The sequence below is a fragment of the Chiloscyllium punctatum genome, chromosome 12, assembly GCF_047496795.1.
Source record: "Chiloscyllium punctatum isolate Juve2018m chromosome 12, sChiPun1.3, whole genome shotgun sequence".
Taxonomy (NCBI): Eukaryota; Metazoa; Chordata; class Chondrichthyes; order Orectolobiformes; family Hemiscylliidae; genus Chiloscyllium; species Chiloscyllium punctatum.
The window spans coordinates 69683896-69709358 of NC_092750.1; the positions used below are offsets into that span (position 1 = coordinate 69683896).

The window sequence follows — 25463 nt, forward strand, 5'->3', positions numbered from 1 at the left end:
TGGGATTTGAACTGTCTAGACCTTAAGGGTATGGATTGTATTCCAGTACTTGAATCTGTTATACGAAAAAGTCATAGCACTGTTACTTGTGACCAAAGAGTAATTTTCAGACTGAGGATGGTCGAAATAGGAGGTATTGTAAAACCAAGTGGACTGAGTCTCCCTCTTCTGTGTTAAAAATTTGTCTAAGGGCTGACAACTCATGACCTCTGGGAAAACAGTGTACCTCCACTCCAGTTGTCGCTGAGGTTGCTCCCTCTTGTCAGACGGATGAATTGGTGGAGAGACATAGTTTTCATCTGTAATCAAGAAAGCAAGATTCAATTCACCAAGCCTTATTGTTTACTCCCAACTAAATGCAGTACCCAGATTGAAGGGTGTGAACAGGGCAGGCACCAGAACTAAATTTATATTGCTGAACAGCCCATTGTAATGCCTGAGGTGAAATTATATGCTGCCCCACCCATCAGTGTTCTCCAACAATGTGGCCATGGCCCTGAACCTGAACCACGGTGGTTCAGTGGTTAGCACTGCTGCCACACAGCACCAGGGTCCCAGGTTCGATTTCAGCCTCGGGCGACTGTCTGTGTGGAGTTTGCATGTTGTCTGCGTGGGTTTCCTCTGGGTCCAAAGATGTGCAGGTCAGGTGAATTGGCCATGTTAAATTGCCCATAGTGTTAGGTGCATTAGTCAGAGGGAAATCAGTCTGGGTGGGTTACTCTTCGGAGGGTCAGTGTGGACTTGTTGGGCCGAAGGACCTGTTTCCACACTGTAGGGAATTTAACCTAATCAATGGGTTGCCCAAGCTGCCCACCAGCAGCTTTGCCCTGGTGGTCAGTCCTTGCAGGTAGTTTCAAGCAGCAAGCATTGAAAGGCTCTTTGGCCTCAAAGATTTTGCACTTAACCTGTGGTCCCCAGGAATTTTCACAGGGAGTCAGCAGATAGTGATCGCGAGCAGGAGTCCCCTGAGGAGCTCTGAAGTAGCTATCTTCAGCTCTTCATCATAATCCTCCTACTTGAAGCATTCATGGGAAGGCTATTCACCTGAAAACCTTCAAGTGTTCAAGCACACATTACTCTCATAGCTTACAATAACTGCTATGTGGAGGGTTCACTCCAAACCCACCTCCACCTACAACAGTTCCCTCGTAGCCCCTTATATTGTCCAGCATTTCAACAGGGGGTGCTGTTGGGCCTTCCTCATCCTCCAAGTCCTCTGGTCCACCTGCAGAGATCAGGACAATTAGAAGTGTGTCGGTCAGGCCAATGTAATATCTCTGACTGACTGCAATGAACTTGACCTGTTGAGAACTTTAGACAGGAAATGTTTCTATATGTCTGAATGGAAGTCTTTCCATCACTCAATATTTAAGACTATCTCGACTGCCTATTATATACCTTTCTTGGTATTCTGTTTCAGAAATTATTTAAAGTAAGGAAGGAGAGAAAGGTTTGTATTTGTATAGCCCCTCTCAACCTCAGGATGTCTCACAATGCTTGACAGCCAAAAACATATTTTTGAAGACACAGTTGTAATGAAAGAAATGCAACAGCCAAATGGTGCACAGCATGCTCCCATAAAACAGAAATGTGACAATACCCACATAATCCTTTCTAATGCTGTTGATTGAGAGTATTGCTGAGAGAAATACCCTGTGCTTTTTTGAAATTGTACTTTTTTTTAGGCAGCTGAGGGCTTGACATTGTACTGCAGTGTCAGTCTAGAATTTACAATGGCTTCTGTCGTGGGAATTGAGCCCACAAATAATTGACAGAAATATAAGAGCACTACCACTGAGTCACAGCTGACACTCAGGGCTGCAATGGAAGTGAGTATTCTGTAGGGAGCATAACAACGACTGAGTTAATACCATCAACAATACACAAAATCCCAAGGTGAATAACTACTTAATTGTAGTCTTGGACTTGCAAATTACACTGGGAAATCTGATGTGTGTGTGTGAGTGTTTGGCAGAAAAATAAAATAGGAAAGATGGCCTGACCATGGCTAACAACAGGAAGTAGGTCCAAGGAAAGGGCATACAAATTAGCCAAAAATGTTGGACTATAACCTGGTGTTGTGTGATTTTTAACTTTGTACACCCCAGTTCAACACCAGCATCTCCAAATCATTGCTGATCTCTGTCATCCTTGTCTATGAATGGATTGCAGCATTACGTCTGTATTCTTTCAGACAAACTCCAAGATCTCCACTGTCACTCTGAGCTTTTCCCAAAGTTCTACAACTACAGAAAATGTGCTGAAAGCTGGGTTGAATACAACAGCTTGTTTACAGCTAGCATAGATAAGATGGACGGCTCAGAGGTTAGCACATCAACAGGAATTCAATTCAGCCTCAGGTGACTGGGTAGACTTTGCTCATTCTCATGTCTGCTTGGGTTTCCTTCAATTGCTCTGGTTTCCTTCCAGTGCAGAGATTTGCAGGTTTTGTGGACTGACCATACTAAATTTCCCATCGTGTCCAGGGATGTGCAGGCTGGGTGGGTTAGCCATTGGAAATTCAGGTTATGAGGATGGAAGGTCTTTGGAGTGTCATTGTGGACTCAATGGACCGCACTGGAGGGATTCTATGATTCTACGAAAATGGTCTGAATGGCTCCTTCCTGTGTCAATACTTTTTGTTTCTACAGTGCAGTGTACAGTAGTATTACACAGGATACAGTAACATTACTCAGAGTGGAGTAACATTGTGTTCCAGTGGCAATGATTTAAGTGTACTGAGAATCCAGTCATTTCTAAAATTTCCTGTATCCACAAACTTGTGAAACTCCTGTGGGACACTCTGGTCTTGTCACACTCTCTCCACAAAGACTGACAGCCCAACACCCCACACTCATACTTTAACTGAACACATGGACGACACATTAAACTGTGAGAGAAAAATAACTTTTCAAAAGTGAAACCACGACTGGAATTAAGTCTGCCCCCTGCAGCAGGCAATGTTTGAACAACATGTGATAGCAAAATCAGATGGGGAACCAGTGTGCCAAATGTAATCGCAAGTTCACATTACTCTGTTTCTTAGTCTATTATCACAATCTCTATAATCTACTTATTCCTCTTAGCTTGTAAATCTTTTTGGCAGTTTTCTCATTCTTTGTCCCTTCCTCATTCTGTCATCTGCCCCTCCGATTGTCTCTTTCTCTGTCTCTCTCTCTGCCTGTCCCTTCCTGCTCTCGACATAATCGCTCACTCGTTCTCTGTCTCCTTGCTATGTGTCTCAGACGCTTTCTTGCAATCATTGCCATTCCCTCTGTCCTCAGATTACTGGACAAAGGAACAGAGTTATCAGAGCATCCAAAATCCCTCTGCAGCTTGTAGCTTTTCAGTGAGCCCAGCTGATCTTAGACACACTGCTGACTCGCTCCTCAAACCCCCGAGTTGGGCCCCACGAATTAAAGCAAGAGAACTTTTCCAACTTACCAGTTTCTGATTGATTGGGATCCATTGGGAAAATCCAACAGCATTCGTCGTGAGCAAGGCAGACCTCTGCCAGAGGAGGTTGTTTTGAGCCACAGAAATCGCAGCTGTCTTCTGTGGGATGTGGAATTCAGCTCAATATTCACCGTTTACACCACATTCAAGTTTTACAGAACAGATCACGTGACCTCGTCGTGTTGAACCTATTAGCAGGCACTGCAACGTCATGAATATTTCTTTAAACTGAGGGCTGACAATGGAACTGCATGAATATTCAGTGCAAATAAGTTCATGCTTCTGGAAAGAGTTGAGACAGCTAAAGGGACACGGCCTTCACGGAAACGTGTTTCACAATTTACCATGGAGGAAATGAAGCAACAAGGACAGTTTCTGAGAGATAACCTGGGAGTAATTTACACTGTACTCCATTGCAATTGGGCAAAAGGGGATTGAAAATCTGACTGGGTAAACTGGTGTAAATCAGATCAGGGTAGATATCAGATCCAGTGGGGTGGGGGATATGGGATAAGAGAGGATCTGTATCTGAAGCAAAAACAGAAATTGATGGAGAAACCAAAGCAGGCCTGACAGCGAGTGGCAGGCAACTGGAAGGTCGGGGTCATTTTTGCAGAAATAACATAGGTGTTCCGCAAAGCGGTCGTCCAGTCTGCGTTTAGTCTCCTCAATGTAGAGAAGACATTGTGAGCAGCAAATACAATAGACTGCTTTGAGTGAAGTGCAGGTAAATCGCTGCTTCACCTGGATTGACTGTGGGTGGGGGGTCAGATCGAGTTGGGATTGGACCCTATGTCGGGGTCAGGTCTAGTTCGGGATTGAGTCATGGTGTGGAGTCGACAGTGAGCAGATCAGGCAGCGTTCCAGGAGCCAAGGGGGTGGAAAGATAAATGGGAGGGGGTTGGGACTGGTGGGGAAGGTAGCTGAGAGTGTGACAGGTAGATGGAGGTGGGGGTAATGGTGATAGGTCAGAGAGGAGGGTGGAGTGGATAAGTGGGAAGGAAGATAGACAGGTAGGACTCTTCATGAGGGTGATGCCAAGTTGGGATAAGTGAGGTGAGGGGAAATGAGGAAACTGGTGAAATCCATATTGATGTCATGTGGTTTGAGTGTCCCGAGGTGGAAGATGAGGTGTTCTTCCTCCAGGTGTCAGGTGGTTAGGGAGTGGCAATGGAGGAGGCCCAGGACCTGCATGTCCTTGGCAGACTGAGAGGAGGAGTTAAAGTGTTTGGCCATGGGGTGGTGGACTTAGATGGTGCGGGTGTCCTGGAGATGATCTCTGAAGCGTTCTGTGAGTTGGCGTCCTGTCTCCCCAATGTAGACGAGGCAGCATCAGGAGCAATGGATACAGTAAATGACACGTGACGACGTGTAGGTAAAACTCTGATGGATGTGGAAGGCTCGTTTGGGGCCTTTGACAGAGGTCAGTGGGGAGGTGTGGGCGCAGACCTCTGGAGGTTTTGCAATTCCTGCGGTGGCAGGGGAAGGTTGAGTTGGTGGGAGGCGTAGATCCGACAAAGGAGTCGCGGAGGGAATGGTCTTTATGGAAATCAGATAGGGATGGGGAGGGAAATATATCTCTTGTGATGGGGTTTGTTTGTAGGTGGCAGAAATGGCAGATGATGATGTGATGTATACAGAGGTTGGTGGGGTAGAAGGTGAGGATCGGGAGGGTTCTGTCCTTGTTGTGGTTAGACGGATAGGGTTCAAGGGCAGAGATGTGGGAAGTGGATGAGATGCGCTGGAGGGCATCCTCAACCACATGGGATGGGAAATTGCAGGTCAGCTCTAGTTAGGGATCGATTCTGGGTGGAGGTCAGGTCTATTTGGGTACTGAATGGGGATCATTTTTAATATGGGAATCTGCTGATTTTTAAACACATCATTTTACCAGACTGCTATGTAGGAATGTATCATCGATAGTCACAGGTGAGGTGCCGGAAGACTGGAGGTTGGCAAACGTGATGCCACTGTTTAAGAAGGGTGGTAAGGACAAGTCAGGGAACTATAGACCAGTGAGCCTGACCTCGGTGGTGGACAAGTTGTTGGAGGGAATCCTGAGGGACAGGATGTACATGTATTTGGAAAGGCAAGGACTGATTCGGGATAGTCAACATGGCTTTGTGCATGGGAAATCATGTCACACAAAATTGATTGAGTTTTTTGATGAAGTAACGAAGAAGATTGATAAGGGCAGAGCAGTAGATGTGATCTATATGGACTTCAGTAATGCGTTCGACAAGGATCCCCGTGGGAGACTGATTAGCAAGGTTAGATCTCATGGAATACAGGGAGAACTAGCCATTTGGATACAGAACTGGCTCAAAGGTAGAAGACAGAGGGTGGTGGTGGAGGGTTGTTTTTCAGACTGGAGGCCTGTGACCAGTGGAGTGCCACAAGGATCGGTGCTGTGCCCTCTACTTTTTGTTATTTACATAAATGATTTGGATGCGAGCATAAGAGGTACAGTTAGTAAGTTTGCAGGTGACACCAAAATTGGAGGTGTAGTGGACAGCGAAGAGGGTTACCTCAGATTACAACAGGATCTTGACCAGATGGGCCAATGGGCTGAGAAGTGGTAGATGGAGTTTAATTCAGATAAATGCGAGGTGCTGCATTTTGGGAAAGCAAATCTTAGCAGGACTTATACACTTAATGGTAAGGTCCTGGGAGTGTTGCTGAACAAAGAGACCTTGGAGTGCAGGTTCATAGCTCCTTGAAAGTGGAGTCGCAGGTAGATAGGATAGTGAAGAAGGCGTTCGGAATGCTTTCGTTTCTTGGTAAGAGTATTGAGTACAGGAGTTGCGAGGTCATGTTGCAGCTGTACAGGACATTGGCTAGGCCACTGTTGGAATATTGCATGCAATTCTGGTCTCCTTACTATCAGAAAGATGTTGTGAAACTTGAAAGGGTTCAGAAAAGATTTACAAGGATGTTGCCAGGGTTGGAGGATCTGAGCTAAAGGGAGAGGCTGAACAGACTGGGGCTGTTTTCCCTGGACTGTCGAACGCTGAGGGGTGACCTTATAGAGGTTTACAAAAATTGTGAGGGGCATGGATAGGATATATAGGTAAAGTCTTTTCCCTGGGGTCGGGGAGTCCAGAACTAGAGGGCGTAGGTTCAGGGTGAGAGGGGAAATATATAAAAGAGACCTAAGGGGCAACTTTTTCACGCAGAAGGTGGTATGTGTATGGAATGAGCTGCCAGAGGATGTGGTGGAGGCTGGTACACTTACAACATTTAAGAGGCATTTGGATGGGTATATGAATAGGAAGGGTTTGGAGGGATATGGGCCGGGTGCTGGCAGGTGGGACTAGATTGGGTTGGGATATCTGATCAGCATGGATGGGTTGGACCGAAAGGTCTGTTTCCATGCTGTACATCTCTATGACTCTAAATGCAGGAATAAATCTCAAAGATTCCACAAGCAGCAATGTCCATTACTCTGATTTAGTGATTATTAGTTCAGCAATGAGGATCGGTTATGGCACCAGTTTCAGTGCCTTGGAATCTTTTACATTTGCCTCAGAGCTCAGACAGAGCTTTAGTTTTAGGTCTTATCCAAAAGGTCAGTATCACAGAGTCAATGAACTCAAACCCTCTGGAGTGGCACATGAACATTGAACCTTCAGGACTCAGAGGTGAGTATGCTGCTCTTTGACTCATTACTGAAACAATTCAAAGAATCAATGTACCCTGTAACTGGTTTTAGAGCTTCAGAACTATGAGGAAGTGAAAGAGGAGTAAATTAGCCAATGTTTCCTCTGTCCAATCAATCTGCTGTAGACTAGGTACTGCAAACTTTATTTTAACTGACACCTTATGAACCAGTAAAAATTAAATACCTTAAAGTTTACTGTATTAATCTGTCCAATTATCATAGGTCTACTTTAATTCATTCAAGGGATGCAGTATCACTAGCTAGGCCAACATTTATTGCCATTCCCTAATTGCCCAGAGGGCAGTTAAAGGTCAACCAGGTTGCTGTGGGTCTGGAATCACAGGTAGATTAGATGAGATTAGATTAGATTATTTACAGTGTGGAAACAGGCCCTTCGGCCCAACAAGTCCACACCGCCCCGCCGAAGCGCAACCCACCCATACCCTTACATCTACCCCTTACCTAACACTACGGGCAATTTAGCATGTCCAATTCACCTGACCTGCACATCTTTGGAGTGTGGGAGGAAACCTGAGCACCCGGAGGAAACCCACGCAGACACGGGGAGAATGTGCAAACTCCACACAGAGAGTCGCCTGAGGCGGGAATTGAACCCGGGTCTCTGGCGCTGTGAGGCAGCAGTGCTAACCACTGTGCCACCGTGCCGCCCATGGTAGGCCAGCAGATTTCCTTATCTGCAGGACATTACTGAACCAGATGAATTTTTTTCCTCTGACAATCAGCAATGGTTTCATGGTCATTATGAGACTCTTAATTCCATATTATTACTGAATTCAAATTCCTTCACCAGCCATACTCAGGATTTGAACCCCAGTCCATTAATACAGTATCATAGAGTCATAGAGATGTACAGCATGGAAACAGACCCTTCGGTCTAACCCGTCCGTGCTGACCAGATACCCCAACCCAATCTAGTCCCCCCTGCCAGTACCCGGCCACATCCCTCCAAACCCTTCCTAATCATATACCCATACAAATGGCTTTTAGGCCCATTGTCTACTCTTAAATTTTTAATCCTTAGTTTTTAAAATTTATTTACCTCAATGAAAATATACTTGTTGAATCAAATGGCCACACAAACTATCAACAATTGATTCAACTTCAAGTCAATTTTTCTTTAAATCAATCACATTTCACAACTTCCCCATGTTCAGCTGTGGCCGGGACATTTCCCAAATACATATTCACTACACTCCCTCTCTCTTGACAGATTAGAGAGTAGCAGTAGAAAACCATCAGTAGATGGATATGGTTCTACATGCTGAGCTCTTTGGAAGAAATAGCTCCATATTACAGAGCTATCAAAGACTGAAGCTGTTATATCTACAAAAATGAGAACATTCAGAAAGATACTGTGTTTCATGACCCTTCTCAAATCCCATCACACATGCATTTTGGCACATAATACAAGCTGCAGATGGTGTGCCCTTGAAGCACTTGTACAACTCACCCCAACCGCCCTCTTCAGTGCTATCAAATGCCCAAAAGCTGCCACCTGGCTAACTAGTGCAGCTTTACCATGAAGGCAAAAGCAGGTGTTTGAAGAAAGGATACCACCATTTGATCTGACACTCGGAGCCTTCAGCTCAGATGCTGATTTTGCTCATACCTTAGAGGAGATTCTAGAGCCAGTGAGTCACTGGGCAGCAGTCAGGCCAAGAGAAAGGATAGCTGGTATGCCAGCTCACCAGAGAGGCTGGTCATGGAGAGATTCTGGTGCAGGGTAATCCAATGAATGCATTGATGGAGTGGCCGAAAGGGGAGCTTTGATAGATATTGTACATAAGGCCTTGGCAGGTCAGAGTTTGTTGTCACTGTCAAGGAGACATGAAGATATCTGGTTCTGATTTGGAACAGGGCTTGGGAGCTAACTTTTCTGGTGTACAAATAGAGGTCAATACCAGGAGGATGCTTGCAGACCTGACCACAGTGCAGTGCTTGGGTGGCTGATGTCCCAGCTTCCATTGCAACAGCAGTAGCACCTCAAAGTCTCAATGCTGCAGTGACAATTCAGCCTGAGGCACTGAGGTCCATGCCTCTTCCCTGTGCAAGCTCAGACTGCTGTTACAATGGCTCTCCTGGTATCCAGCACACAGACCTGTAGCAGATCACCGGATGGCTGAGGTGTTGCCCCTAGTGGGTCCATGGAATGAACCTGCCATCTTCTCCCTCACAATGATAGCTTTCACCCTGCTAGCACTGTCATTCCACCAGAGTGCTGCATCTCACGTGCCTAGCCCAAGCTGCTGCTGTCCACAGAGACAAGCCCTCAAGGCTCCAGAGTTGATCAGTGGTACCCTCTTAGGCTATCTGCAGCCTCGAGAATCATAGAATCCCTGCAGTGTGGAAACAGGCCATTCAGCCCAACTAGTCCACACTGACCCTCTGAAGAGTATCCCATCTGGACTCATTCCCCTACTCTATTACACTACATTGACGAATGCACCTGACCGACACATCTCTGAACACTATGGCAATTTAGCATGGCCAATTCACCTCACCTACACATCTTTGGATTTGTCAGAGGACAGGCAATGCTAAACCAGAGATCAGCATGCGTATGAATATGGTTATTTGAAATCTTGTCATATAAAGTTTTGATGGAAGGGTTTAATACGGTGTCTTTTCTTTCAAGACTTTGGTCACGTTGTGATGGTCAACAGCAGATGGCAAGCCACAAATTGTAGGGGAAGAGTGGAAGGGCCTTAGTAACTAGGGTTCTCAAATGTCAATCACCAATCCGTTTGATAAAGTGAAAATCTGTCGAATGACTATGGGTTCAGCTGGAAGGCTCCTCTTCATTGAATATCCTGCCAACACTCATTCTCTGTTGACGCCATTGGTGGCGCAGAATGTGATTAGAATAATTAGGTTTTTTTGTTTTTGACCAGTGTAGACTTGATGGGCTGAATGGCCTTTTTCTATGCTGTAAACCTCTGTGAATCTATTGATTATGTGTGTGGGGAGGGGTGTGTGCCAGTGTGTGTGTCTGAAACCAAGGTAGCTATAGCCCAGCCCATTTGCTGAAGAGGGAACAGGGGTAATAAAAAATCCTCAAGGAGAAACATTTCATTGAAAGGAAGATTGAAGTACAAATCATGAGATTAAAAGAAAACCTGGCAGTTCTGGGAACTGGACCCTCACTTCTCCTGCCCCCTATAACCTATGCTGCCACCCTTGGAGAAGGCTGACTGGGAGGGGAGAATCCATGTGGAGCCATCTGAGCAATCAGACCCTGCTCAGCAACAGCACACATGGCTGGGAGGAGGGACATAGATTCTAACTCCCATTCCCAGAAACAGCAGCAAGTTTGAAGAAAAACAAAATGTCAAGCGTTTGTTGTTGAGGGCCTAGGGCTGCCTGCCCATTCTCTCTCAAAATAGGCAACAGGTTACAGCAGGAACTATTAATCTAAAATTAACCAATAAAGCAGGAGAAAAATATGTAAATTCAACAGAAATAGGACATTATAAATTGAATAAAAGCTCCAATTAATGTCTTAGTTCTTTAGAAAGGAACATCAACAAAAGGATAGTCCTACTGTGTGTGAGCACAGGCATGGTGGGCCAAATTGTCTGCAAGGTCCTCTGTGTCTGAGTAGTGAACTGATGGGACTTTGCCCCCAACAGTGTATTTCACTTGATATGCCAATATTTATTCATCCCCAATTTCTTATGTTACTGGAGATAATATGTCGTACTATTAAAGAGTCCAACAGACATTTATTACAACACGCTGTTTTGCATAAATATTACATTCCTTTGGCTAATATTAAGCCACTAGATTACAACAGTATAGTGTCATGCTTCAAATGATCTGAGGTAAGATAGAGCATCAGATCTTCATGCTCTCAAGTCACATAATACCATGAGGATGTTTCTTAAAGGCACTCACTATGAGACATAACTTCACACTGGCTGAGGGATAACATCACTTTAAGAGGTCACAGCATTGGTCTCAGGTTCCCAGTCCCTGCTGGCTTTGAAAGTCCAAGCTGAATGCTTCCAGGAGCAATTTGTTTCACTGCATTGAGCTGTATGTCGGAGTCTTGATTGTCTTTTACTCAAACATTTATTATTCATTCTGTTTTTGTGCTTTTAAAAGTTGCTGTTGTGCCATTTCTAGAGGCACATCTTTGTCTTCTCTCCACTCTCCTGCCGGAGTTGCTACTGGAAGTCCTCATTCCTCAAATACCTCAATAGTCCATTTCATCAGTAGATTTACTTCTACCAGTAGCCAGAGATAAACTACATTATGACAAGAATAAGACATTGTGAAAACCCTAACTGGTTCAAAGCAGTGAGCCTGTCGGCCTTGCCTTTTCCCGCCATCAGTGGCAAACATTCCTCTTTCTGGGCTAGAGTGCCTTTGGTTGAAAACCCAATCCAGACTTTCAATGGAACATCTAGAGCATTACTGAGGGAGTGCTGCACTGTTGGAGGTACTGTCTTCAAAATGAAGTATTAAACCAAATCCTTGCCTGACCTCTCAGCTGATGGAAATGATTTCATGGCATTATTTCAAAGAGGAGCAGGGAAGCTCTGGGTCAATATTTATATGTGAGCCAACATAGACATACAATGATGACACAGAATAGAAGAACATTCAGCCCTGGGGGCTGACTCTTTGAAATAGCTATCCAATTATTCTTTCTCCCCTTCTTCTTCCATCGAGCTCAGCAAGCTTTCAATGTTGTGTAAACTGTCAACTCACTTTTCAAAAGAACCACATTCTAAATCTTGACAACTTGCTGCATAAAATCAACTCTTATCTTGCCACTGGGTGTTTTTTTCACTTATTTAAAGTCTGTTGCCTCCTGGTTACTTATTATCCTTCTTAGTGGAAATAGTCTCCAAAATACAGTGTTCACTTCCAGTTTAAACAACAGTATAGGATCACAAGATATTATCTGGTAATTATTTTGGCAAATTTGCCACCAGGTTTCCTGCATTATAACAATGGCAACATTTTAAAAGCACAACACTGGCTGTAGGGAGCATTGGGATTTCCTGAGTTTGTGAAAGGCGCTATTGAAATGCAAGCCTTTATAGTTACTGTTATCCCAGTCTGGGGTTGGATAATTATTAATGTCTCCAAGGCAAATGGGGAGAGGCACTAAATACTGGTTTATCAGTGTAGCCAACCAAAACCTGAATGAGAATGAAATAAAGTTTTAACATTGGAACAATTTGTTCAACAGAAATCACCTGATAGAACTATCCACTGAGAAAAAGTACACTGTATTTTAAATCAGTTTGTTCAGGCATACATCTGAAGCAAGTGCAATTTAAACATAGGTCTCCTGGCTCAGGGATAGAGACACTACCATTGTACCACAAGCCCTGTTGATGCCAGATCTATTTTTTAAGCCCACCTCTGTTACTGAGTGATCACATATTGTTTCCTACTGGACAAATGTTTGCCAGTATTTTTCCCTGCTGTGATATTTAGCTTGTCCCCTGTTCACTGCTGTGGATGCACAGTTGAGCTAAACAGACAATTTAGGATGGATGGGTTGCATAGTTAGAGAGATTATTGACAAACAAGGGAGTCAAGGGATATAGAGAGTGGACACAAATGTGGGTTCAGGCCACAACATGATCAGCCGTGATCTTATGACAGAGTATGCTTGAGGGGCTGAATGACCTGCTCTTGCTCCTAATTTATGTATTTGAATGTGTTAAATACAGTGAAGGAACAAGAAGATGACAGAATGGACGCTCAGAGGTCAGGTACAGCAGGTAGGAATTTCACAGTCCCAAGTTAGGAGATAGAGGGGCTGAAAAATAACAGGGAGTTGTGTCATAGTCGCTGTCAGCACCATTGCAGGAAGTCTCCCAACTGACCAAATGAGAAGCAGCTAACTGCAGATTGGAGACAGATAGCCCATTTCGGTAGTTCAGGCACTTATTATTCCCACCCTTTTGGTGTTTAATCAATGGCAGTGCAAAGCCCATGTATGTGTGAGGGGAGATCACCAGTTTTATGGAGCCTGTGGGTGAAAGAGGCATGGAGACTCCATGACCTGTACAAGAGGTGAATGGCAGGGAAGGCCACTCTGAAGGGCCTGCCTGCATTGCACCACCCATCTTTAATTTTATATCTATGCCCAACCACCCCTCCGAGGCCCCCTCTCCACCTAGTGGCGCACTCCAAATCACTACCTATCTCAGCAATGCCCGCCTCTCTCTTGGCATTGCCAAGGCTCAGGAGCTGTTGGTCTTTGGATTCCATTGGCCAATCAGGAATCTGTCCCTAACTTCCATCACATTGCTGAGCCAATTCCACTGCCAGCAAGTGGGAGCTCAGAATCTCCACCTCATCCCAACATCACAGTCCCATCCTAAAACTCATGGCAACATCTCACCCACAGAATTCACTGGGGTGCTTAATTGGAGATTGATATTTATAACAACAACTTGCATTTATCTATTGCATTTAACATATTACATATGGCATAGAGTACAACATGAATACAGGCCATTTGGCACAACTAATCCACAACAGTATTGATGCTCCATGCAAGCCACTTCCCACTGGTCTTTTGTACGCTCCATCAGCACATTCCTTCCGGTGCCTTTTTAGTTTACCCTGAAATGCATCAAGGTCTTTCCTCTTAGCTTTTGCCTGTGGTCATAAGAACCTTCTTAACGTTCTTCATGAGTCAAGGAGGTTTCCATTTGAAATTACTTCAATGAAACACAAGCTCCTAGGCCAAAGAAGGGCGTCAATGAGATAAGTTGTAAGCAGCTGTTAGGGAGGAGAGGGTTAAGTATTGTATTCCAGAATTTTGAGTCTGGATTACAGATGATAAGTACTGTAATGTATTCTGAAATGAGGGTATTGTAGGAGACTTTGTGATTGAAGAATGGGAGCTGCTATTGCTGTGGAAAAGCAGGCCCGATGGGTTTCTGGCCTACTCTGAATACAGTGAAACACTTATTGTATCACAGCGTAGATCTCAGAGCAGACAGACCTGTACTTTTAAGACAGTTACATGATATGTGAAATGTGGTATAAAGGTCCTTCTCTTCTCTTCTCTTCTCTTCGGGAACTCTCTGAGTGTGATGGAGTCAGTGCAGTCAGTTGCGTGTTTTATGAACAGTCACATCAACAAACACAAAATCCAGGCTCTGCATGTGTGTAAGTCTGTGATATTATAGCCTTATAAATAGTGCTATAAATAAACTTTAAGATACCTATGCCGTACTTCATCCTTTGTGGTCGATATTACACGGGCTAACATATAGTAAATAACAAACTGCATCAACTTATACCACAATCTTAACACTTGTGGGTGCTCATGAATCCAAATCACAAGATGATTCCAGATAAGAAATTGAAATAGAAACTGTATTGTTCTTGTGAAGAGATGAGAAAATGTGATAGGGAGTAAAAAGCCTGATTGATTCTCTGATAAAGACTGGGAATCAAAATGAAAATACACATTTTTACCATTTGTTAAGAACAGGATTAGACAGGTCTTTAACTGTACTTGAAAAGATCAACAAAGATGTCTAACAATTGGAGTTCATTGAGCCAGTGTTTTGTCTGCTGTATATGCCCAAGTGAATCTGACAATACCACAAAAGAATGATAAAAATTGACAGAGGAAGAAAATTGTTGAATCTCCTTCTGCCGGTTTTTTTGAAGATAACATAATGTTTGGAATGATGGCAGAAAGTAAGTTGGTTATTAAACTGACCTTGTGTCTGTAAGCACTTATGGATATAGCAAAACAGGGATAATCAAAGCACGTTCAGTTCCTTGAATGTCACTGATGTAATTCATAGACAGGGCTAAAAGGGCTGGAAACAAAGAAATGCCAAGGGATTGATGGTAGTTAACCTACAAACACCTCTGAGAAGAATACTGGACCTTTAGGTCAGCAGGCAGGCTAATCTTGTTGTTCCCATGTTGATTGAGGATAAACAATTCTGTGATAATACAATAAACAGAACTCAACATGGTTTTAGACTGATAAGATCCTGCCTGAAAAACCTTCCTGATTTCTTCAGGGCAGTGGCAACAATTAGGGACTGTGGGAAGCCCTGTCATGCACTGAAGCGTAATCGGCTGAGTGATAGGAAACAGAGAGTAACGAACAATTAATATTTTTCGGGCTGGAGGAAGATTTGTCGTGGAGCTCCTCAGGGATCGCTATTGGGACCCTTGTTTTACCTGAAAAATATTAATAATCTGGATACTACTGTGGAGGGGGTAACTTCCAAGTTTGCAGATGAAATTAAACTTGTAAGAATTTTAAATGGCGGATAGGGCAGTATCACCTTCCAGAAAGACATTGACAAATTGGTGGAGTGGGTTCATAAGTGGATAAGGTTCAATGCAGAGAATTGTGAGAATGCAGTTTGATTGGAAGAATATTGCAAGACACTATAAAACAAGGGGCACATTTCTAAAGGGAACGCAGTACCAGAGAGACCTGTGTGTATGAGCACAGATCATTGAAGCTAGCAGGACAGGTGGCGAGACCAGTTCATAAAACAATATCCTTGGCTTTATTAATAGGAGCAGAGAGTACAAGAGGAAGGAGGTGATATTGAACATGTACAAAATACACTTGTTAGATCTCACCTGGAATATTGTGTATAGTTGTGGGCACCTCATAATAGAGAACATGTGAATGCATTCCAGAGAGTGAAGAAGCAATTTATTAGGAAGGTCATAGGGTTGAGAAACTTCAGCTATGAAGACAGATTGAAAAAGTTGAGAGATTAGTTTTCTTCTTCCTAGAAAAAAACAGAGGAGATTTGATAGAAGTTTTCAAAACATAAGCAGCTGGACAGAAATAATAAGGAGAAGCTGTTTCTGCTTGAAAAGGAAACAAGAATGAGCGGGCATAGATTTGAAATGATGTGCAAACCAAGCAAGGATGATGCGAGAATAAAAATTTAACACAGCGAGTAGTTAAGAGTCTGGAATGCACTGCCTGGAAATGTGGTGGAGACAGGTTCATTTCAGGCACTGGATGATTACTTGGATAGAAATAAAATGCAAAGGTATGGGGAAAAGACTGGAAATTGGCACTAGAAACAGAACTAGTGCACATGCAATGGGAGATTGAGATGAGGAGGAATTTCTTCAGCCAGAGGGTGGTTAATCTGTGGAATTCATTGCCACAGAGGGCTGTGGAGGCCAAGTAATTGAGTGTATTTAAGACAGAGATATATAGGTTCTTGGAAAAGCGCAGCAGGTCAGGCAGCATCCAAGGAGCAGGAGAATTGACGTTTCGGGCATAAGCCCTTCTTCAGGAATGAGGGGGTTGTGCCAAGCAGGCTAAGATAAATGGTAGGGAGGAGGGACTTGGGGGAGGGGCGTTGGGAATGCGATAGTTGGAAGGAGGTTAAGGTGAGAGTGAGAGGCTGGAGAGGGGGTGAGGGCGGAGAGGTCGGGAAGAAGATTGCAGGTCAAGAAGGCGGTGCTGAGTCCGAGGGTTGGGACTGAGATAAGGTGGGGGGAGGGGAAATGAGGAAGCTGGAGAAATCTGCATTCATCCCTTTTGGTTGGAGGGTTCCTAGGCGGAAGATGAGGCGCTCTTCCTCCAGGCGTTGTGTTGCCATGGTCTGGTGACGGAGGAGGCCAAGGACCTGCATGCCCTTGGCGGAGTTGGAGGGGGAGTTAAAGTGTTCAGCCACAGGGCTGACAGGCCGCCTACTTGCGTAACGTTTCAGGGAACACCTCTGGGACACCCGCACCAACCAACCCAACCGCCCTGTGGCTGAACACTTTAACTCCCCCTCCCACTCTGCCAAGGATATGCAGGTCCTTGGCCTCCTCCGTCACCAGACCATGGCAACACGACGCCTGGAGGAAGAGCGCCTCATCTTCCACCTAGGAACCCTCCAACCACAAGGGATGAATGCAGATTTCTTCAGCTTCCTCATTTCCCCTCCCCCCACTTTATCTCCGTCCCAACCCTCGGACTCAGCACCGCCTTCTTGACCTGCAATCTTCTTCCTGACCTCTCCGCCGCACCCCCTCTCCGGCCTATCACCCTCACCTTAACCTCCTTCCACCTATCGCATTCTCAACGCCCCTCCCCCAAGTCCCTCCTCCCTACCTTTTATCTTAGCCTGCTGGGCACACCCCCCTCATTCCTGAAGAAGGGCTTAATCCCGAAACATCGATTCTCCTGCTCCTTGGATGCTGCCTGACCTGTTGTGCTTTTTCAGCAACACATTTTTCAGCTCTGATCTCCAGTATCTGCAGTCCTCACTTTCTCCTATATATAGGTTCTTGACTGGTAAGAGGATCAAGGGTTATGGGGAGCAGGTAGGAGAATGGGGTTAAGAAACGTATCAGCCACAATGGAGTGGCAGAACAGACTGATGGAACAAATGATCTAATTCTGCTTGTATGTTTTATGATCTCATGGGCCAAATGGCATACTTCTGCACCATAATAATTCTGTGATTCTGAACCTTGTCTTGTAAAAAACTTATGATGAGGTTCCAAATGAAAGACTTTTAATTGTACTTAAGACTGTGCTGATTCAGAGTTAACACTGGGAGTGGAAAGCAATTGATAAAAGGGAGAAAACACATATTCTCTTTAAGACTTGCATCTTCTTTCTGCTACGATAGTCCAAGTTTCTCTGGGTGCAGCTATATAGTAATACATACAAAAATAACAATTCTGCAAGTCCACCTCCTCTTTCCCTGCTTCAACAGTTCACTGGGGTGACCCATTGTTCTATCACACTTTAGATAGTTCAGCAATGTGAATCAGACTGCACAAAAGTACTCCATTTAGCCATTGTGTCTATGTTTCTTTGCGAGAGCTATCCAATTAGTCCAGCCCTTTTCTCTTTCCTCACAGCCATGTATTCTTATTTTCATTTGCAGGTAATTAGCTTTCTATCATCATAAATCACTAGTGAACCTGCTTCTGCCATTGCTTCAGGCCATGTGATTCAGTTCAGCATAACTGTTCGCTTGTGGAATTAACTTCCTAAGGAAGTGGTAGATATCAGCACAATCACAATGTTTAAAAGATAATTGGATAGGAAAGGTTTGGAGGATATGGGCCAGGAGCAAGCAGGTGGGTCTAGTTTAGTTTAGGATTATGTTCAGCATGATTGGACTGAAGGGTCTGCTTCCACACTGTATGACTCTGCCACCTTCAGTTCTTTTGCCGAATTATCTTAATTGCTACTCAGGATCTTACTAATCCTGACAATGTGAATTAAGTCTTCTTTCAGTCAAAACTCCTCTGGCTAAATATGTGCTGAAAATGTTGCTGGAAAAGCGCAGCAGGTCAGGCAGCATCCAAGGAACAGGAGAATCGACGTTTCGGGCATAAACCCTTCTTCAGGAATGAGGAAAGTGTGTCCAGTAGGTTAAGATAAAAGGTAGGGAGATGGGGCTTGGGGGAGGGGCGTTGGAAATATGATAGGTGGAAGGAGGTCAAGGTGAGGGTGATAGGCCGGAGTGGGGTGGGGGCAGAGAGGTCAGGAAGAAGATTGCAGGTTAGGAAGGCGGTGCTGAGTTCGAGAGATTTGACTGAGACAAGGTGGGGGGAGGGGAAATGAGGAAACTGGAGAAATCTGAGTTCATCCCTTGTGGTTGGATGGTTCCTAGGCGGAAGATGAGGCGCTCTTCCTCCAACCGTCGTGTTGCTATGGTCTGGTTCCACCAAGGACATGCAGGTCCTTGGACTCCTCCGTCACCAGATGGAGGATGCTGCCTGACCTGCTGCGCTTTTCCAGCAACACATTTTCAGCTCTGATCTCCAGCATCTGCAGTCCTCACTTTCTCCTGGCTAAATATGTACCAAGGGAATGAGATTTATAATACCACAGTGAACCTCTGATAGGGATTATGTCTCAATTGACCTCTGTAATCCCTACTTGAGGCCTGCCCTCAGTAATCACTGCGAAAACTACAGCAGCCAATTGCCACTAGTATTCCTAGTTGTGAAGGTATCATCCTGCTCTCTGGCTGAAGTGTAAGAGAACACTTCCATGAGTCTACCCTCAATCTCTTTTGATCCATCTTCCAATTCCTGAAAACAGCACCCTGATGAGGACTGTATCAAACAAGGACCATCTGTCAAGGATTGTCCTGTATTGAGAGTCATCCTGTGTCAGGAGTTTTCCTCTATTGTGAGTTGTCCTGTTCGAGAGCTGTCCAGTATTGAAAGTTGGGGCGACACGGTGGCTCAGTGGTTAGCACTGCTGCCTCACAACACAAGGGACCCAGGTTTGATTTCACCCTTGGGTTGTCTATACATTCTTCTGAGTTGCATGGGTTTCCTCTGGATGCTCTGATTTCCTCCCACAGTCCAAAGATGTGGAGGTTAGGTGGATTGGCCATGCTAAATTGCCTGTAGTATCGAGGTGTATTGGCCATGGGAAATGCAATGATAGGGTGGATTGCTCTTTTGAGAGGGTTAGTGTGGACTCAATGGGTTGAATGGCCTACTTCCACACTTTAGGAATTCTATGATTCTAAGTTGTCCTGTGACAAGGTCCCCTATCAAGGACTTGCCACTGTCATAGATTGAGGTCAGCCCTCTGACTGTGGGCACCTATTAATATACCATATTTAATTGCTGGCAATCTTGCTGTGTCAATTACTTGTCTGTATCCTTTTAGTCAATGACCCCAGGATACAGATAGTTCTGGGAAAACACACATTTTGGCAGCGTTATTTGGCTATAATTTCGCTGAAGAATTAAGGAATGGTGTTTTGGAGAACGCTTCCCTCCATTGGCAATAGCGCGATTCCAGCAGGGATCAGTTCATGTGCTTTATTCTGCGCGTGCGCCGAAACCTCCCCGCTGTTCTGCTCATGCGCCGATGTTCTTTACTGTTCTGTGCAGGCGTCGCTGATGTGCACATGCGTTACGTCAATACCGGTCTTCGCGCTGTCTGTGCGTGCACAGTGCCCACGCTGGAGTCGCTCTGCATCGTTCTGCGCATGCGTGACATCATCACCAGTCTTCATGCCGTTCTGCTCATGCGCCGATGTCAGCTGCCCACAGCAGCTTTCTGTGAGAGGTACTGTACAGGGAGCAGCTTTCTTACATTTTTTAAATGTGCTGAGTTAAATTTACTTTTATTTTGTTAATAAATATGATTTTAACCATTCATGCAAACTGTGCTATACTTTGCGTTAGACTTTTGGATGATTTTTGAGCGATCGTGAGTGATATTTTTTGCTGGTCTGCCCCAACCCTACTTTTCTGATAAGCCACAGTATTTCTATTAAGTGAGATTTCACTGGAATGCATCTACAGCGTACCATCTATACCACTCAAAGTTAACTAGTGCCCCATTAGACCACTTCCATTATAAGGTCAATGTTTCCTAAGAACAAACTGTAGATCCTAAATAATTTGGACTACCAGGCATCAGTGACCTGATGATCATCATCAAGGTCAACATCAGCTTGCCTTTTGTTCTTGTTTAAGGAATTGCTAATGTTCAGGGAAGGGATGTATCTGCTGTTGCAGCCATTACGTGAGGTCTCATGTTACACAGACAATACTGAAAAAGGAAGGTGATGACCTAGTAGTAGTATTACTAGACTATTAATCCATTAACCCAGACAATATTCTGGGGACCCAGTCCCAAAACCTGCCACAGCAGATGGTGGTATTTAAATTCAATAACGAATCTGAATTACAAATCTAATGATGATCATGATTGTCAGCAAAAGCCTGTCAAGTTAACTAATATACTTTGGGGAAGGAAGCTTTTGTCCTTACCTGTCCACTCCAAATATATGACTCCAGACCCACAGCAACATGGTTAACTCTTAAATACCTAATGGGGCAATAAATACTGACATAACCAGTGGCCTCCATATCCTGTGAATGAATAAAAAAATCAATTTTAGAGGAATTCCAATTTCTAACTGCATTTCCTCTCCTTCAAAGGGGATGCTAAAGTTTATTGCTGACAAGGCCAGTTTTTTGTAGCCATCCTGGATCGATAGCAGTGAGCCTTCCTTTTGAAGCACTGCTGTACATGTACCACCTCAATGCTGATCTGGGTGATTGCAGGTTGAAAGGTGCTGTCAAAGGAGCCTAGGTGAGTTGCCACAACTTGTTGATTGTACACACTGTACATCAGTGGAGATAGGAGTGAATGCTGAAGATGGTGGATGTGGAGCGAATCAAACTTGGTTCTATGGAGCTTCTTGAGTGCTGTTGGAACTGCGTCCATCCAGACAAGTGGAGAGTATTGCATCACAGTCTTGACTTGTGTCTTGTGATAGTGAACAAGTACCCTCCCTTTTCATTATGGCTGGTAGGGAAACCTTCCAAACAGATGGAAGGTGAGGTGGGTAGTTGGTTTTCAGAAGGGTGAGGAAGGACTTATGCAGTATTAACCATTAATGTTACTGTTTCCTTTTCCCATACTGGGCGGAATGAAATATTTTACTATCCAGCACCACAAAATCCAAAAATGTCATTCAGCAAATTCAATTTACATTTCCAAAAATAGGATGACTATTTGAATTTTTGTTTTTCACCTTGTATAAAAGCAGTCATTTTCCCCTTTCCAATCCGCCCTCCGATCAGACATTCTCCCGACATGGTAGAGTACAAAGGACTTCTCTCTTCACTTTCTGAACCTGGTCCCAAACTGAGTGTCTGATATTAACCATCAGATAGATGGATTATTAAAAATGCAGTAGGTGAAAGGTTGTGACTCATGGCCTCTGCTTGTAATGAGCATTTGCTGATTGTGCCTTGGTGAACATGGCAGAGGTTACTGAAGCTGTAGGAATGACACCTGGAAGAACAGCAACATCAAGGAATGCTGAAGGATTGGGAAGGGTGAAGAAAGAAGTGAAAGAAGATATGATAATGAAGGAAAGGGATTGAGGAGGGGGTAAAAGAAACAGAAAGAGCAAAAATAGAAAGAACAATGAGCTTATGTTCAGGTCAGCTGCCAAATCATGCATGCAGACAAATGAACACAGGAATAGTACAGGTTACATAAGCCTGGTCACACAAAACGTAAAGACAAAAACCTAGGAGGTAGGAGATAACAGGAAGGCGTCCAGAGTCAAGTTTAAATGTAGAGTCCCTGTGAAGAGACGACAATGGAATTGGCTGTGTGACACACAATAACCTGTTGTCCAAATTTGGTGATAAGAAATATCCAAATGATATGTGAAGATTTTCTGCTTTAGTGCAGGGCTGTTATTGTTGAATGGATTAAAAAGTGTTACTGAGGCACAGTTCTGGCAACAAAACATAACATTAACACATTTATAGAATATGTACCTTCACCAAAGATGAAGGCACTGCACAAACCAAGTCTCACAATACAAAGAGGCAACATTCTGCCAATCAGAGCCCACTTTCCAACTAGTCAGCACTCTCATAAATTTTAAATGTTGCTTTGCCTTTACTTTGGCATTCTTGCAAACTGTCCTGATGAGTACAAAATGAAAAGCTTCAATAAATATATATTTTGGCAATACTCAAGTTAATGAAGTCAAATTGAAAACGTCTCTGGTTACCACTTGGCTATCTCCTCCTGTTTCTTAGGATTTATTGATTAACCCTAGGTCTTCAGAGAAATACATCTGCATGATCATTCCACGAACTCTAGAGGTAATTTTGTAAAATCCATTGATCCGCACATTTTCATTATTTCACAACTTACACTCTTCCCAAAAGAAATGACATAAAAATCAATCTATCTCATGGAATCTATTCTGTCCCTTGAACACATTTATGAAAGCACAGATTTAATTTTTATAGTATTTACAAACTCACTTGTCAATTTGAGTTATGTATTAATAATTGTAACTAGAAATAAACTATTTCAAAAAAGCTTTTTCAATCATAATCTACTCATCACTCACTTTCTATAAAATTTGCCTTCTACTGTGCCATATAAAGATAGAACATAGAACATAGAAAAATACAGCGCAGTACAGCCCTTTGGCCCTTGATGTTGCGCCGATCCAAGCCCACCTAACTTACACTAGCCCAGTATCCTTCGCATGCCTGTTTAAATGCCCATAAAGAGGGAGAGTCCACCACTGCTACTGGCAGAGCATTCCATGAACTCACGACTCGCTGAGTAAAGAATCTACCCCTAACATCTGTCCTATACCTACCACCCCTTAATTTAAAGCTGTGCCCCCTCGTAATAGCTGACTCCATACGTGGAAAAAGGTTCTCATGGTCAACCCTATCTAAACCCCTAATCATCTTGTACACCTCTATCAAGTCACCCCTAAACCTTCTTTTCTCCAATGAAAACAGCCCCAAGTGCCTCAGCCTTTCCTCATATAATCTTCCTACCATACCAGGCAACATCCTGGTAAACCTCCTCTGCATCCATTCCAGTGCCTCCACATCCTTCCTGTAGTATGGCGACCAAAACTGCACACAATACTCCAGATGCGGCCGCACCAGAGTCTTAATACAACTGCAACATGACCTCAGGGCTCCGGAATTCAATTCCTCTACCAATAAAAGATTTGTTTGCTCAGTAAATTTCAACATTAAGTTCTGTCATGAGGACATTGTAGTTTATTTAGAATCTATTAATGCCAGGAATCAGTTATTGTATAAGATGAACTGAGCACAGAATGCAAAAACAGTTTGGTTTATGAAATTGAAGCCAGTGAATTCTGTGTAATCATTGATTATATTGCAGTGAATTAAATTATCTGCATCCACTTCAACAGGAAATGAGTCCAGGTGTCTCTTTCTGCGCTTATGTACTTTTGATCATTTCTTCTTTCCAAGTGAGCTGGACAAATACTGCTCTCATGGAGTCTTGGACCATCTCATTCTCTCCCTAGTTACCCAATGCTTTGAAAGGAGTTAATCTCATCTCTCACCTCTTTTGCTGAGAGTCCATTCCACATCCACTACAGGGGCTGTTCAACTAGTCCACATTCTTTCTCCAGGTTTCTACATAAATGGCAGCAGAATAAGACGCTCATGCTCATCAGTTTCTTTTTCTTTTTTCCCTCTTTGCTGCAATTTGTCATCCTCCCACACCTTTCCTTTTAACTTTTAACTTCTTAAACTACCCTACCTGGACGGAATGGAGAACAGAGTCTGAGACCAGCCTGGTGTGGGAAGCAAGTCATGGCTGGAACCCAGAATGGGAGCAGACCAAGCAAGGGCTGAACTGCAAGGCGAGTCCTGGAAGCGAGTCACGGCCGGAGCCCGGAGCGGGAGCAGAGCGAGTGTGGGCAGGGTCCTGGAGTGGAACCAGAGCGAGCGTGGGCCGAGCTGAGAGCTGAGTCACAGGCCGGAGGCTAGAGCAGAGTGGGAGTAGAGTGAGCGCAGGCTGGCAAGGGGGAAGAATTCTGGAGGAGAGTCTGAGACAGAGGCTGGAGGCAGCGAGGCCTTGTGTTCTGAATCCTGGCAGGCACAGACTCAATGAAAAAGGACAATAACTTGAGTATTTTAAAGACACTTTTTTTATTCTCATTCTGACTTTTTAAACTCTGTTATTCATCAAAGTCTTTTTTTTAACTATTTCAATTCTGTATCAGCACTTAAAGTATTTGTACCTAGGTACCTTGTATGTAAGAGAGGCGACATTACAAATTTTCATTGCACTCATTTAACAATGAGTGACAAAAAAAGGCTATTCTAAGAGGGGCCACTAGATGAAGTGCCAGTCACTGAAGCCAGGCCCAGCATTAAGATTAGATTCCCTACAGTGCAGAAACAGGTCTTTTGGCCCAACAAGTCCACACCACCCTATTTGCCTACTCCCTACTAATACACCAATCACTGTGGGCAATTTAGCATGGTCAATTCACCTGACCTGCACATCTTTGAACTGTGGGAGAAAACCGACGCAGACACAGGAAGAATGTGCAAACTCTACGCAGACAGTCGCCCGAGGCTGGAATCGAACCCGGGTCCCTGGCACTGCAAGGCAGTAGTGCTAACCACTGAGCCGTCCTGTAAGGTTGAGAAGGTGAGTCCTTCATGGTAACCTCAAACTAGTGATGGGAATTGAACCCACACTGTTGGCGTCACACTGCTCTGCAAACCAACAATCCAGTCAACTGAGCTAAACCAATTCCCCACTGAACTGTAATTATCATTTGTGAACAAAGGAGGAGGATAATATGGGGGAAATAAAGTGGACAGACCAGCTACTGCTCCCTAACTTGTAAATATTCTGGCTTCCTCCCTCTTCCTGCCTCTTCAATGTTTTGACTCATTGCACCCTCTCCTATTCTTCACTTATTTTTTTCCTCAGGCAACAAACAACCTCCTTTCATCCCTGTCACCTTGAATCTACAGCCACTCTAAGGTCAAACTTGGTGTCACCCAGCCCTTACTTTCTGATGTACCTTGT

The 25463-nt window shown here is 44.1% G+C and overlaps 2 protein-coding genes across 5 annotated transcripts in view; one reads left to right on the forward strand and one right to left on the reverse strand.

Annotated features, from left to right (window-relative positions):
* Nucleotides 1–3743, reverse strand: part of LOC140483909 (protein SSUH2 homolog) — a 36183-nt gene extending 32440 nt beyond the window's left edge. Inside the window, exons 1-3 of one of the 4 annotated variants that reach the window (XR_011962063.1) lie at nucleotides 3445–3743; nucleotides 1127–1225; nucleotides 227–299 (exon numbers count right to left, since the gene is read on the reverse strand). Coding sequence is in view for 2 of the 4 variants with exons in the window: in XM_072582717.1 (XP_072438818.1) it covers nucleotides 227–299; nucleotides 1127–1225; nucleotides 3445–3469 (197 nt within the window). In the remaining 2 variants the exon portion in view is untranslated. The remainder of the gene's footprint in view (nucleotides 1–226; nucleotides 300–1126; nucleotides 1226–3444) is intronic. The other 3 variants (XR_011962062.1, XM_072582717.1, XM_072582716.1) reach the window with 3 other exon arrangements.
* cyb561d2 (cytochrome b561 family, member D2) overlaps nucleotides 1–25463 on the forward strand; it is a 116477-nt gene that overhangs the window by 80532 nt on the left and 10482 nt on the right. The window contains exon 3 of the mRNA XM_072582730.1: nucleotides 19982–20159. Within this exon, the coding sequence (XP_072438831.1) occupies nucleotides 19982–20159 (178 nt within the window). The remainder of the gene's footprint in view (nucleotides 1–19981; nucleotides 20160–25463) is intronic.